The sequence below is a fragment of the Leucopleurus acutus genome (genome assembly GCF_964270905.1).
Source record: "Leucopleurus acutus genome assembly, chromosome: 11".
NCBI classification, from domain to species: domain Eukaryota; kingdom Metazoa; phylum Chordata; class Mammalia; order Artiodactyla; family Delphinidae; genus Leucopleurus; species Leucopleurus acutus.
This window is the reverse complement of record NC_139152.1, coordinates 71,983,288-71,996,283: the sequence shown is the minus strand read 5'-3', so window position 1 is coordinate 71,996,283 and position 12,996 is coordinate 71,983,288. Positions and strand designations below refer to the sequence as shown.

Below are 12,996 nucleotides of genomic sequence, written 5' to 3'. Positions count from 1 at the left end.
ATGGAAATATTTCCTCTGCAGTGTGCCTGCATTGCTGTTTAAATGGAGAATAAATGTTATGTTAGCAATATTTTTATATAGCCTAGAATTTTATTTTTTAATTTTTTTCTCCATTGCATCTGGGTGGTAAATAAAAGATAAAATTCAACTAGAGAAGTAGTTATTTATATAATTTTATACAATAATATGATTTAAAAGCAAACTTTTACAATTTCATTCTTGAAAGAATAAGCAGCTGTTTCTTTTTAAAAAATAATAAGCTCATTTGGTAGGTAGATATGTGCTGAAACAAAAGTAATAAAAGATTTTATGGACTGTTACTCTAAAACTTTGAGATAATGCTGGACATACAATGAACCTTATACATTAAAGTGCTAATTCAAATAGAAAAATTCAGTAGTTTTGGAATTTCTAAAGCTGTTGTTCCTGGATGTCTATCCAGAGGATTTTGATAATGCACCAATTGCTTTTCAGGATTTTTGTCGACCAAATAAGAGTAAAGATGAAAATCATCTTAACATTGTTAACTTTTCTTATTATAAAGCACTGTATATTATAAAGCATACTTAATCACAGGAAAACTGGAAAAATTATATAAAGAATGTTAAAGTTGCAGATGTCCAACCACCCATTTTTAACCACTCTTAACACTGAGGACTTCCCTGGTGGCGCGGTGGTTAAGAATCCACCTGCTAATGCAGGGGACATGGGTTCGAGCCCTGGTCTGGGAAGATCCCACATGCTGTGGAGCAACTAAGCCCATGCGCCACAACTACTGAGCCTGCACTCTAGAGCCTGCAAGCCACAACTACTGGGCCTGCATGCCACAACTACTGAAGCCCGTGCTCCTAGAGCCTGTGCTCCGTAACAAGAAAAGCTGCTGCAACGAAGAGTAGGCCCTGCTCACCACAACTAGAGAAAGCCTGCTCGCAGCAATGAAGACCCAACACAGCCAAAAATAAATAAATTCATTAAAAAAAATAAGTGTTCACATATATAAAAAAAAAAACCCACTTACTGTATTTGTCTACACATGGATTCTATCTGCACTTCTCTATTTATGTTATAGACACACACTGTTTACTTTCAACACAGCATCACACATTGTATATATTCCAAGGCATATGTTGTTTTTTCTCCGCAGCTGCACTCTAGCCAGATTCTCTTGCCTACTCAGACATAAGTCCTGTAGTGTACCACATGGTATACACAGCTTGCTTCCTTTTCTGAGCTCTAGCAGCCTTTTCATGTTGTCACTTCTCCTAGATATCGTTATTGCATACTGCACTGCAAGCCTACAACAAACCCTCCACCCTCCTCCATGGGGCCCCAGCAGAGCTGTTTTCTGTGGAACTCCTAAAGCATGAACATCCTTCTATTCTCTGGGCAGGAGGGAAGAGAAGGCCTTTCCATAAGCCCTGAAAACTATGTTTCCCTCAGTATATTAAAGCTGTGAGGTTTGGGCTCCAATATATTGCAGATTTTTTTTTTTTTGTAAAAAGGTTTTCTTTCTTTTTATTGTTTACTTATGTTTGCAACTTCATCCCTCCATGAAATGAGGGGGTAGGGCTGGAGACGCATCTAAGTGACAACTGTCACTGTGTATTGAGAAAGTCCTCTCCTCTCACACCACTAAAACTTCGTGATTTGGCCACACTTATGACTCTCTGGTGCAGTAGTATATTACCCCTTGTCAGTTCTGTGCCTTCAGGGTACAGAATATCATGTTTGTCATAGGATAAGCCCTGAAAATTGTGTGTGTGTGTGTGTGTGTGTGTGTGTGTGTGTGTGTGTGTGTAGGGTAGGTGTAGCATTTATGTATATGTATGTGTATATGATGAGATGTAGCCATTGTTTCCTGAATAAATGGTGATTATATTTGCAAAAAAATGCAGAAAGAAGTATACCTTTTGTTTTAGTATGAAGAAGCATTCATTTTTGCTAAATATAGCACTAAATTTTACCCCAGGTATTTCTCATATATATTAAGGCACTAAAGCCCTCATATCACGGGAGAAACCAGTTTCCCACTAGTTTTCTGAAAGCATAAAACTATACTACAGTTCAGGTGCAAAGCTATGTCATAGGAAATTTTACATAAAAGGAATGCAGAGCTCCTTCTCAGAGTGAATTATCATTAGAAAAATTCCCAAAGAGGCTTTCAGTGATGTTGCCCCATTCATCCTCTTTTCGAGACTTTAGGAAAGGAAAAAAATCTATTGAAAACATAGAAAATGGCTAATTTCATGGAAGATAGAAAAACAACTCTTAGGAAAACTCCCAGTTCTCACGGAAACTTCTGATTCTCTTCAGTTGACTTTCACCATTTTCTGTCCAGTAAATCATATTTCACAGTGATCTTGGAAATTCTTTCCATGGTTTTGGGATATACCCCTGGGGCCCAAGTCATTAAATAGTCCTGTCAACTTCCACCAAGTACCTGTTTCTAGTCCCTGCCCAATGTGTTGCAAAGTTCTAGAACTACCATCCTTTTTGGGTGTACAAATGAAATATGCCTGTCTTCATCCCCAGAGCCTCACCAACCAGGAATTTCCAATGTGCCAAACTCAGCTGCCGATCATTTTTAAAAAATGCAAGCAATTTTCTTTAAATAGCAGACACTGGTCAACTTATTATCTACCATATTTTGAAATTTCCTAAAAGCCACAATGTAAGCATAGATGCAGATTTTACTGTTAGCCATGATAATATTAAGTAAAAGATATAATTCATGTTTATAATATATAGTTTTTCATTAATAACCTGTTAAATTGCTTCTAAGTTGTTAAATATTAATATTTATGAGTTAAATATCACTAAAAAATGTTTCAATTTTCTCATGTTACTGCAAAAATTAAAGTAGAAAATATAAAATAAAAATGAAAATGTAATAATACTTTTTCAAAACACTTGAGAATAATTTTTAATCAATAAAGTCTTGGTTATTGAGTTCATACTTAATAAGGATGCACAATATTCACTTAAGCTGTTCAATTATGCAGTGGCCACCCCAGAATCATTAGATATCCTTCTGACTTCTCATCAAGTCATCTTTTCCAAAGGGCAACTGATTTTTGCTGCTTGTTATAATCCTTAATTTATCTATAGGTGGCTCTGAAACTCAGGCTTTTAGGTCAGTCGTGTCCGTGGTGATGTTGTTTTGTAAACATTAATAGATATATGAACCCATATTGTTGTCTAAGATTAATGGATAGAACATCAATCAGGAACCCTTAATTCCAAAAGACAACTGGATACAGGGAGATCAAAAAAAGAAAGACGTGGTTTTGCTTTGATTCTGGGCCCATGAATTGGCACTAGAGAACTGTCTACTTGTAAGCATCATGCTGGGATCTTTGAGATGGCAACAGTATGACTGTGGCCGCCAATGGACTGCAATCCACATTTATGTCCAGCCATATTTTGGGGCCCCCAAACTAACAGTGGAGCTTCCTGCACACACAAGAACCCACATGCTCCAGTCAGGCAGAAAGCCAAGTTAAGTTCTCAGGACACAAAACGAGACAAACAAGAAGGCGATAGCTGGCCCTAGGAATATGTCGACAACCAGTGGGTGCCCGAAAGCAAATTCACAAGTCACGATTCGATTCATAATAAATCTTACAAATGTTTTTGCCTGCCAATCTGAATCTGGAAAGAAAGGAAGAACGAGAAGTTTTCCCTTGCTCTCTCGACGAGGCACCACAGATAGAGATCTAGGAGAGCTGACTTTGTTAAGAATTCTTACCCTTTTTTTGCTTCTGCCAGTTTCCCCAGGATTCTGTAGGCTCTGGAGTGAGTGGGGTGTCCCAGCAAGTCTCATCCTGGTCACGAAAAACTGAAGAGGAGGAAGAATAGTTTTCCCTCTACGCTTTATAGTGAGTGCTAGCCTGAGATCCCTTTTTCTCTAAGGCACCTTGTAAATGGATAAGCTTATCAGGTTAAAAGTTCTCAGCTGTGCCCACTATAATGCAAGATTATCCTCAGCTGTGGCCACTATAATGCAAGATTACCCTGGGTAAGGATAACCTGCTTGTTTGGACTTAAAATTTTATTCACGTCACTCCTCTCGCTGGGCCCAATCCTGCTTAAGTCAGACCAAGTCTGACCCGGAACTAGTTCCGTGGTCCCACCTCCCTACCCGGTCGCGTTTCTAAGTCGGACCCAGTTCGCCTCCGACTGGCTTCCAGACCGAGTCTAAAGAAAGAAATGTTTAAATGAAGTCTAAAAGCTTCTGAGACAAAAGACTTCGAGACTCCAAGAGGGGCGGACCCAGCACCTCCTGAGGCGGAAGAGGCGGCGAGCTCAGGGCTCAGCAGGTACCACGTCTGGTTGCTCGTTGCTCCTGGGGCCGTCGGGGGTCTCCTTCGCTCCCCGCTTCTTACTGTTACTAACAGAACTGTTAAAAGATAAACTGAGGCATAGAAAACATTTTTTTTTTTTTTTTTTGCGGTACGCGGGCTTCTCACCGCTGTGGCCTCTCCCTCTGCGGAGCACAGGCTCCGGACGCGCAGGCCCAGCGGCCATGGCCCACGGGCCCAGCCGCTCCACTGCACGTGGGATCCTCCCGGACCGTGGCACGAACCCGCGTCCCCCGCACCGGCAGGCGGACTCTCAACCACTGCGCCACCAGGGAAGCCCTAGAAAACATTTTTTTTTTGGCTGTACGCGGGTCTCTCACTGTTGTGGCCTCTCCCGTTGCGGAGCAACAGGCTCCGGACGCGCAGGCTCAGCGGCCGTGGCTCACGGGCACAGCCGCTCCGCGGCATGTGGGATCTTCCCAGACCGGGTCACGAACCCGTGTACCCTGCATCGACAGGCGGACTCTCAACCACTGCGCCACCAGGGAAGCCCCCTAGAAAACATTTTAAGAGTTTGAGCAAAAATCAATTTGAATCGGGCAGCATCTAGTCTAGCAGATAGAAAGGAGCTCCGGGCAGTTGTTCAAAATGAAAGACTTTCGTAGGCAGAAGGGAACAGAAACGAGGAAAAATAAAGTAGGGAGAGAAGCGGTGGGTTAATGCATAGTTACCTTCCTTCAGGGGATAGCAGGGGTCTGTCAGGCAGGTGACCCCACTAGTGCTGATCAGGTGGTTTCTGATTGATTAGTTTAGTTTTCCTTCTAGGAGAGCCGAAACTGTGATTGTCTCAGTTTGGTGATGTGGGACTTAAAATAAACAACTTCATTTTGGGCTGGTTGTCTTGTTTTTAATACTTTATGGCTTATATGTAATGTTATGCTTAAAAGGTCTTCCTCATAATTGTAACTTAAATATTTAGTGCTTTCTTGAATATTTTGACCTTAATATATCATATATTTGTTTTTCTTTTCTAATTTTTTTGTTAAGAATACAAAAAAGATCCAGCTGTATAGTATTTTTTTCCAAATGACTAGTTGATATTCTCAGCATCGTTAGTTGATTTATCTATCGTCTATTTGGAATATATATTTTCCAAATTTCCTGTTTAATCCATCTCTGAAGACTATTTCAGTGATCTATTTGTCTATTATAGTGTTTCTCAAATTGTGTATTTTTTCATTAGAGAAGATGTCCCCTTAGCCAATATGATTGGAATTACTATTTCCTCGTTTAATAATAAAAAAAACTGGTTAAAGCAGAAAATCATTAAAAAATATATAACACCCTAAATATTTTAATTTAAAACATATGAATGCACATTTGCCAGTCTGTTGAATTAGATCTTAGGCATTTTCTTTGTGGTTCTACTGTTAAGTTTTGTGTCATCAATTTTGCGTTAATGATGCTCTTATACTTTTCTTTAAAGTGGACAAGTTTTAGAGGAAGACCTTTAGGAGTAATCCAAGTGAGAATCCTTCTAGCTTTTTATGATTTTATTCTAATCTGTTGGAGTTTTCTCATCCACACTAGTTCAAAATATTTTTTCAGCAATTTACTTTTACTGTATTTTTCTAAAACATTTAACTTAGACTTCATAGAAACAGTCTTCTTTTGGAACTTACATTTTATGGGTTTACATAATATTTGTCATGGTCCAAGTGCGGGATGGAAGAAGAATTTCCAGACACTAAGTATTTTAGAAAAGAGTGAGTTTATTGAGAACAAAGAGCAGAGTTAGTGAGGGGCTCTGCAAATACACTGGGCCGACCTCCTGATAGACCAGGGAGAGCCGACCCCCTTTGTGGGCTAGTAGTCAACTTTTTTTTTTTTTTGCGGTACGCGGGCCTCTCACTGCTGTGGCCTCTCCCGTTGTGGAGCACAGGCTCCCTACGCGCAGGCTCAGCGGCCATGGCCCACGAGCCCAGCCGCTCCGCGGCACGTGGGATCCTCCCGGACCGGGGCACGAACCCGTATCCCCTGCATCGGCAGGCAGACTCTAAACCACTGCGCGACCAGGGAAGCCCCTAGTAGTCAACTTTTATAGCCTCAAGACAAAGAAAATTTCTGCCGGCAGGATGGCATTAGGTGATTGGTCAGGATGCTACAAGGTTACTACATGGTGATTATTTTGCCTAATATGGAGTTGGGGGGCTGTCCGATTTAGATTAGGAGACCCATGGCAACGGTTGCTATGGGGGCTTGGTTAATTTCGGAAGTTTTGTCCTGTGTCCTTGATGTAGAGTGTCCTTGATGTAGGGCTCCATGTTTCCCCCTCTTTTTATTTATGGGCCAAATCTTTGGCCCCTTAACACACCGCTCATGACTAACTATCTGCCTATCCCCGTCTCAGGCCATAGGAACCCAGGTTACTGGTGAAAGGGGTGATGACCATTTCTAGCTTCTTCCTGCTGGACAGGGGCGTTGCGGGGCCCTGAGTCCCAATGCCTGCTCTCTCTCAGGGTGTATTTACAGAGGGAGATAAGAACCTGTGGAATGATAAAGTGGCTTGTTCCGATGTAGTCTGTGTGCCAACTGGCTGGTATCCTTGTTGTAGCACCATCTGGAATTGAATCTTTTGAACCTGTCGGGAGATGAACTTAGATAATGTGTTAATAATGTAGGGACTAAACAACAAAACAAAGGCTATCAAGATTAATGGTCCCAGCAGGGGCAATCGCCATGTCCATAACCAGATCCCCATAGAGGAGAGGAGGTTGGAAAGCAAGCTGGGGCCCTGTCCTGTTCTCTCTTTTAAATATTCTATTAATTTGATGTTTTTCTTTAGAATCTGAAGGTCTTCTTCAACCTGGCCAGAGGTATTAATATAGAAGCTGCATAGTAGGGCACAGACACCCCCGGCCTCATCTGTTATAACATTAAGGGCCCTCCTATTTTGTAAAACTACCTTGGTCAGAGAGCCTAGGGCTGACTGCTGTTCCTCAGTGGCTGCTACCGTAGCCTTCCCAGATTCCTGGATTATGATGGTGAGATTGAGGACGCTCCTATCTAAGAGGGGTATGCCTGCAAACCAGGAGAGCCCTCTAAAGACACTATGTATTTTGGGCCGATCAAGAATTGGGTTATCATAAGCATGTCCCCCCCATCAGTGGTTCATTTTTGTCTCTCCCGGACAGGTCTTAAGGCCTCCTCGAGGAAGGACCCAAGGTTGGGAATGCCTCCTGAGGAAGCTAAATCCTTTATAGTCATAATGGTCACCTCTGGGACTGCAGCAGTAATAGTACAGAAGCCCCTCCAAAGTGTGGGAAGATCCAGATAGACCCCATTACCGGATAGAAATGAAAATCTGGTGTCCCTCAAGGATTCCCCTGTTGTGGGTCCCCAGAGCCAGGCCCTGACCTTTTGGGAGTTTTCCTCTGGAAATAGACTGAGGTCCCATGGCCTAGGCTTGTACTGGGAAGGCCAAACTCCAAGGAAATAATCATCTACACATAAAGGGGAGAATCCGGGCTCTGACTGATTATGAGTGTGACGGGGAGATTGGCAAACAAATTTCTGAATATTAGCTGAATTATGTTATATTTTGGAGGAGAGTCTTGTCGGGAGGTTTAACTAAGTAAGTGTCTGGTGGTCACACCAATCCCTACATATTTAGTTCCCAGGGCCGAACTTTTTTGGGGGATTATGGTCTTCATTAGTATATTTCTTAGTTGCATTTTTCCTTGAATTTCCCCGACACAAAGTAAAATTATGTTCATGTACATCATATTCATCCTCCTCTGACCAGAGATCCCACTCCAGGCTTGTCTGATTAAAATTGAGGGTGTAGTTACAAAGAGAGTCATTTAGCCAGCCCCAAATGGGTCCCCATCCATCCAGGTTGGAAATAGTCCTTTAAATTATGTCTTTTCCAGTGTGTATAATCCCCTGATTGTGGGTCATGCGGCATCTGATTTTCATCCAAAAATAGATTACTGAGATAAGCTTCAGAAACAAACTTAGAGTGTCCTTTAATAATTCAGTTAAACTTTTTAGCAATATAATATAACAGCAAGGTACTGTCTGGGAAGTGAGTCTTGGTAACACAGACCTTAATGAACAAAACTAGAATTTAATATTCAGTGAAACGTAATTTTTTTTTTTTTTTTCCATTGTGAGGGCATTAACCCTGCAGCCAGGGAAGACTTATCCCGTCAAATAAAAAAATGAGGATTGTCAGGGAGGCAGAAAAAGCCAGGCGGCCGTCTTGGATTTCCCATAGTCCTGACTGTTTGATTGACAGCTATTGTTTACCCATCTTAAATTCCCTGATTTAGGAGTAGACTGCTGCCATATTTTAAGGATATCAGGATGGCAAAAGTCTGGCAATGAGGGGTTAATTTTTGTAGAAGCAGAATGAACTTTACATGTGACATAATCTTCATAGATCATTGTGAAATACTACTTATTTACTCAAGCAGAGTAACAAAAGGATTTTAAAAGCAAATGTAAATCACTTAAATGCAAGGTAATTCACACAGTCTGTTACCAAAAGCAGCATTCCAAGAAAACTTTGTTCTCTTAACAGAGAGAGAGAACCAAATTCCAGTCTGGTACCAGCTTATGTTAATCACAAAATTTATTTACCTAATTAATTTTAATTCAATCTTAGAAAGTCCTTTCTATAAATCTTGAAGAGGTAGTATTTTTGCAAAGGCAGTTCAACATCTTAAGAAAACTTGTACCATGTATAAAACTCTTTTCTCAGGGTCCATTTTCCACAAACATTTTTTATCACTTTCTGTATCCATCACTTCATTTTTCCATTCAGAAACCTGACCTGTAAGTCAGTCCTACTTCCTTTTTCCTTAATAAAATGTAATTCCATTCCTCATACCTTTTTTACTGAAAACATACATCCTACTTTCCTTAAGCAACCATGAACTGTCCTTTATATCAGCTCTCTGTAGATTAGTAAACATACATCCAAATAATAATTTTTGAAGAATGTGCTTTCTTATAGAAAATATCTCAGTGTGGCACCAAACACATTTTTAAAATAATTCCAAACCTTTTGTTTCTATCTAAAAGGAAGCCAGTGTTCAGTAATTAATGTTTCAGTATCTTATTTTATTTGGAAATGGACTAGTTATTTAATAAGCTTCCATCCTTTAACTTAATTTAGCATAACTCTAAATGTTTTAAGTTGTTGAATATCTGGAGAGATTATTCTTAAGTAGACATTCCTAAAACATAATTATTCCTAAAAAGTTCACCCAAAGCTCTTATCTCATTTGTATTTTCTTTTCTTAAAAGTTTCTTCACATTGAGTTATTTTCATTGCTGACAAATTTGCAACAGATATAATAAGAGCATATTTAGTTTATATTATATCTAGGCACAATAAAAGTATTATACTTAATGTTGATGGCTCAAAAGACATGTCTATATTAATTAGATCAACAAATGTAACCATTAACACCGGGTATTAATTTAATATTTCTCAGTTCACATGAATCTGAAATTTATTTAGCTTATTTTTTCTTGTATTTAGAATTGTTTGATTTGTAAGCACTTACTTTTCTTTTAAGCCAATTAAATAGAGCTCATTTACAAATTAACCTCAGCAATATTATCCAAAGACAAAGATACATACTGAGACATACACGTATATCCAGACAGTCAGAGATCTCATAGTTTCCACTTGAGATTTAAAATGTCTCTTTGCCTCTTTTTTTTTTTCTTGGCTTGAAGTTCTACTAATTAACCCAAGGCTGAAGTCTCAGGCAAAGTGGGCTGTGTTTGTAGCTCAAAGACAGGATAAGAATAAACTTCAGAGTTTTTCCTAGGCATCTTTTTGTTCTCTCTGGGTCAGGATTCTGAAAAAAATATTTCAACAGGCTAGTCCTTCTAATTGCACATGCAAAAAGAACCCCTTTTGCAATTTCAAAAAAAGTTTTAACCAGTTTTCTCCAGAGTCTAAAGAATATTGTGGGCATCCTGACTGAAGGAACCTAACTTGTTTTGAATTTGGGAAATGTCAGACATGGGAAAGGGATAATGGACTCTAATAGTGCCCATGTCTCCATTAGCTACTTCTCTTAAGGGAAGCATGTTAGAATCTGTTTCCTGGCGTTGGGCAGTCCTCGATCTTGTGTGGGGAGGAGAGAGAGGGCTTTCGCCCTGATAAGGGGTTGGCTGTTGGGGACCGGTGGATTGAGGAGGGGGCGGGGGCTGAAGTGAAGGGGGTTGATGGGGTGGGGGACAGGAAAGGTCGAGTAGAGGGTCGTCTAGGAGATCTGACGGAGAGGGAGACAGAGGGGGACTGGGGGATAAGGCGGCAACAGAAAGACGCATGTAACATGAGTCCCTCAGATCTGGATTCTGACTAAGGGCCATAAAGGTCTGGACCTAAGGAACCTCTGAATCATTTCCTTGTTTCTGGCAAAAGAGATCAAGTTGGAGGATCGTGTTATAATTTAGTGTGCCGTTAAGAGGCCATTGTTCTTGGTTCCCCAGTTTATACTGCGGCCAAGCTGTGTTACAAAAGAAAATGAGCCTCTTCTTTTTGAGATTTTCAGGGTCAAATTTTTCCAGTTCCTGAGGATACAGCCAAGGGGTGAGTCTGAGGGAGGCTCCCGAGACGTTCCAGAACCCATTCTTAGCCTGTGTGCCATAAAATGGGGGTCCTGAGAGTCACCGGCTGACAGAAAGGTGTCCCCTTTGTCCCAGTGATCTCTCCATGAGACAAAGGCACAAAATGGGCCAACCGTCCCAACAGTCATGTCCGACTGTGAGAAGTGATCCCTGAGCATGCGACTGAGGCACAAACTGTGCAACTAAGCACCATAAGACTCGGGAAGGGAATGAAAGAAAAGAGAGAGAGATTCCTGGGACCCCCCGGGTGACTCACCGTTTGGCGATTCCCTGAAACGTGAAAAAGCACTCCTGGGTTGGCTCAGAGGCAACCCTAGGCTCCTGTAAGTCAGTACCAACTGAGAAAAAGGTGAAAGTAACAGAGAAGACAGGCTGAGGAATCACCCTCACAGTCCTACTGGGAAGGCGGCGGCCAAGGGGAGAGGGCTCAGTGTTTTGCTTGAACCAATATGTGCCTCACGGTGCATGGAAATTGTCTTGCTGAGGGCAGATGCTCTAACAGCCTGGTCTGTCCTGTGACCCCCTTATACTTTGACGGGAGCTTCAAGCGCCAGGCGCCCTAATGGCTTTTAAATGCCTGACCTGTGCCCGCACAATATCAGTCGGCCTAGTCCTCAGTCAGAAGGAAGACAGAGGGACCCTCACCCGTTCTGGGTGGTAGTTACAGGGGCGAAGTGAGCCGTGCAGCCTTTGGAACACACCAGGGTGTGGCCCTGGCCATAGTTCCTCTGTTGCTTCCATGGCAGCTTGCCTGTTCACAGAGGGTCCCAAGAAATGAGGAGAGGAGGCCAGGGAGGAGATCCCTCCAAGAGATTTCCCCGTACAGGCCACCAAAATGTCGTGGTCCGAGTGCGGGTTGGAAGAAGAGTTTCGAGACACGAGGTATTTTAGAAAAGAGTGAATTTATTGAGAGCAAAGAGCAGAGCAGAGTTAGTGAGGGGCGCTGCCAATACAGCGGGCCTACTTCCTGACAGACCAGGGAGAGCCAACCCCCTTTGTGGGCTACTAGCCAACTTTTACAGCTTCAAGACAAAGAAAATTCCTGCTGGCAGGATGGCATTAGGTGACTGGTCAGGATGCTACAAGGTTACTACATGGTGATTATTTTGCCTAATATGGAGTCCAGGAGTGGGGGGCTGTCCGGTTTAGATTAGGAGAGCCCATGGCAACAGTTGCTATGGGGGCTTGGTTAATTCCGGAAGTTTTGTCCTGTGCCCTTGATGTAGGGCTCCACAATATTTAATTAAATTAGGTAATTATTTGGTGTAAATAGGCATAAACAGTTCTGAGTTTTTATTTTGCTTCTAAGAAAGAAAACAGTGGACTCACCTGTGGGAACAGAGTGTGAATGCAACAGTGTGGTCCACTGGCTGAGTTTTCAGTATGCAGAGAGCATCAGATGATATGTTTCATAGTGAAAATAGAGTTCATTAGTTAAATTGGTAGATTAGTTAAGGGAAGGATAGTTATACTTCACTTGTGTTATTATCATCTGGGAATCTCATTTTAAGAAATGCATATTTTCACACTCTAGCCCTGACATAGAAAGTCAGAATTTTTAATGTTTGACCCACAGGGAAATTTCAGAGTTAACATGCATCCTAGGTAATTCTTCTGCATTATTTGAGAGCCATGGGTACATAACTTCACTTATCAAGCTACCCTAATTTATGTCACTCTATTATATTTTAGTATTCTGTAGGGCTTCGCCCTCAGTCTTCTTATTTTTCTTGGCTAGTTCTGCATGTATATTTTAACAGATCAAAGTTAAAGTTTTATTTTCAGATTATTTCATTTCAGGTTATATTGATTCAATAGATTAATTTAGAGAGAATTAACATCTTTACAATGTGACATTTTGATTTCCACAAGCAAGTTATGTGTTTCCATTTATTCAAGGCTTTTTAACCTGCCTCACTAGGGTTTTAAGGTTTTCTTTGTGTAAGCCCTACACAATTCTTGTTAAATTTCTTCCTAAATGTTTTAACTTCTTTTGTTATTCCTATAGAAAAAAAGGTCGATTGAACTTTAACTGTTCTAA

General features: G+C 41.1%; 1 protein-coding gene across 1 annotated transcript in view; it reads left to right on the top strand.

Moving 5' to 3' along the window:
• The window catches only part of LOC309968953 (uncharacterized protein C12orf50 homolog), a gene marked incomplete at both ends in the record, with an annotated part of 92,518 nt that extends 81,828 nt beyond the window's left edge, over positions 1-10,690 (top strand). The window contains one exon of the mRNA XM_082850457.1: positions 10,442-10,690. Within this exon, the coding sequence (XP_082706583.1) occupies positions 10,442-10,690 (249 nt within the window). The remainder of the gene's footprint in view (positions 1-10,441) is intronic.
• Between the last annotated feature and the right edge of the window lie 2,306 nt (positions 10,691-12,996).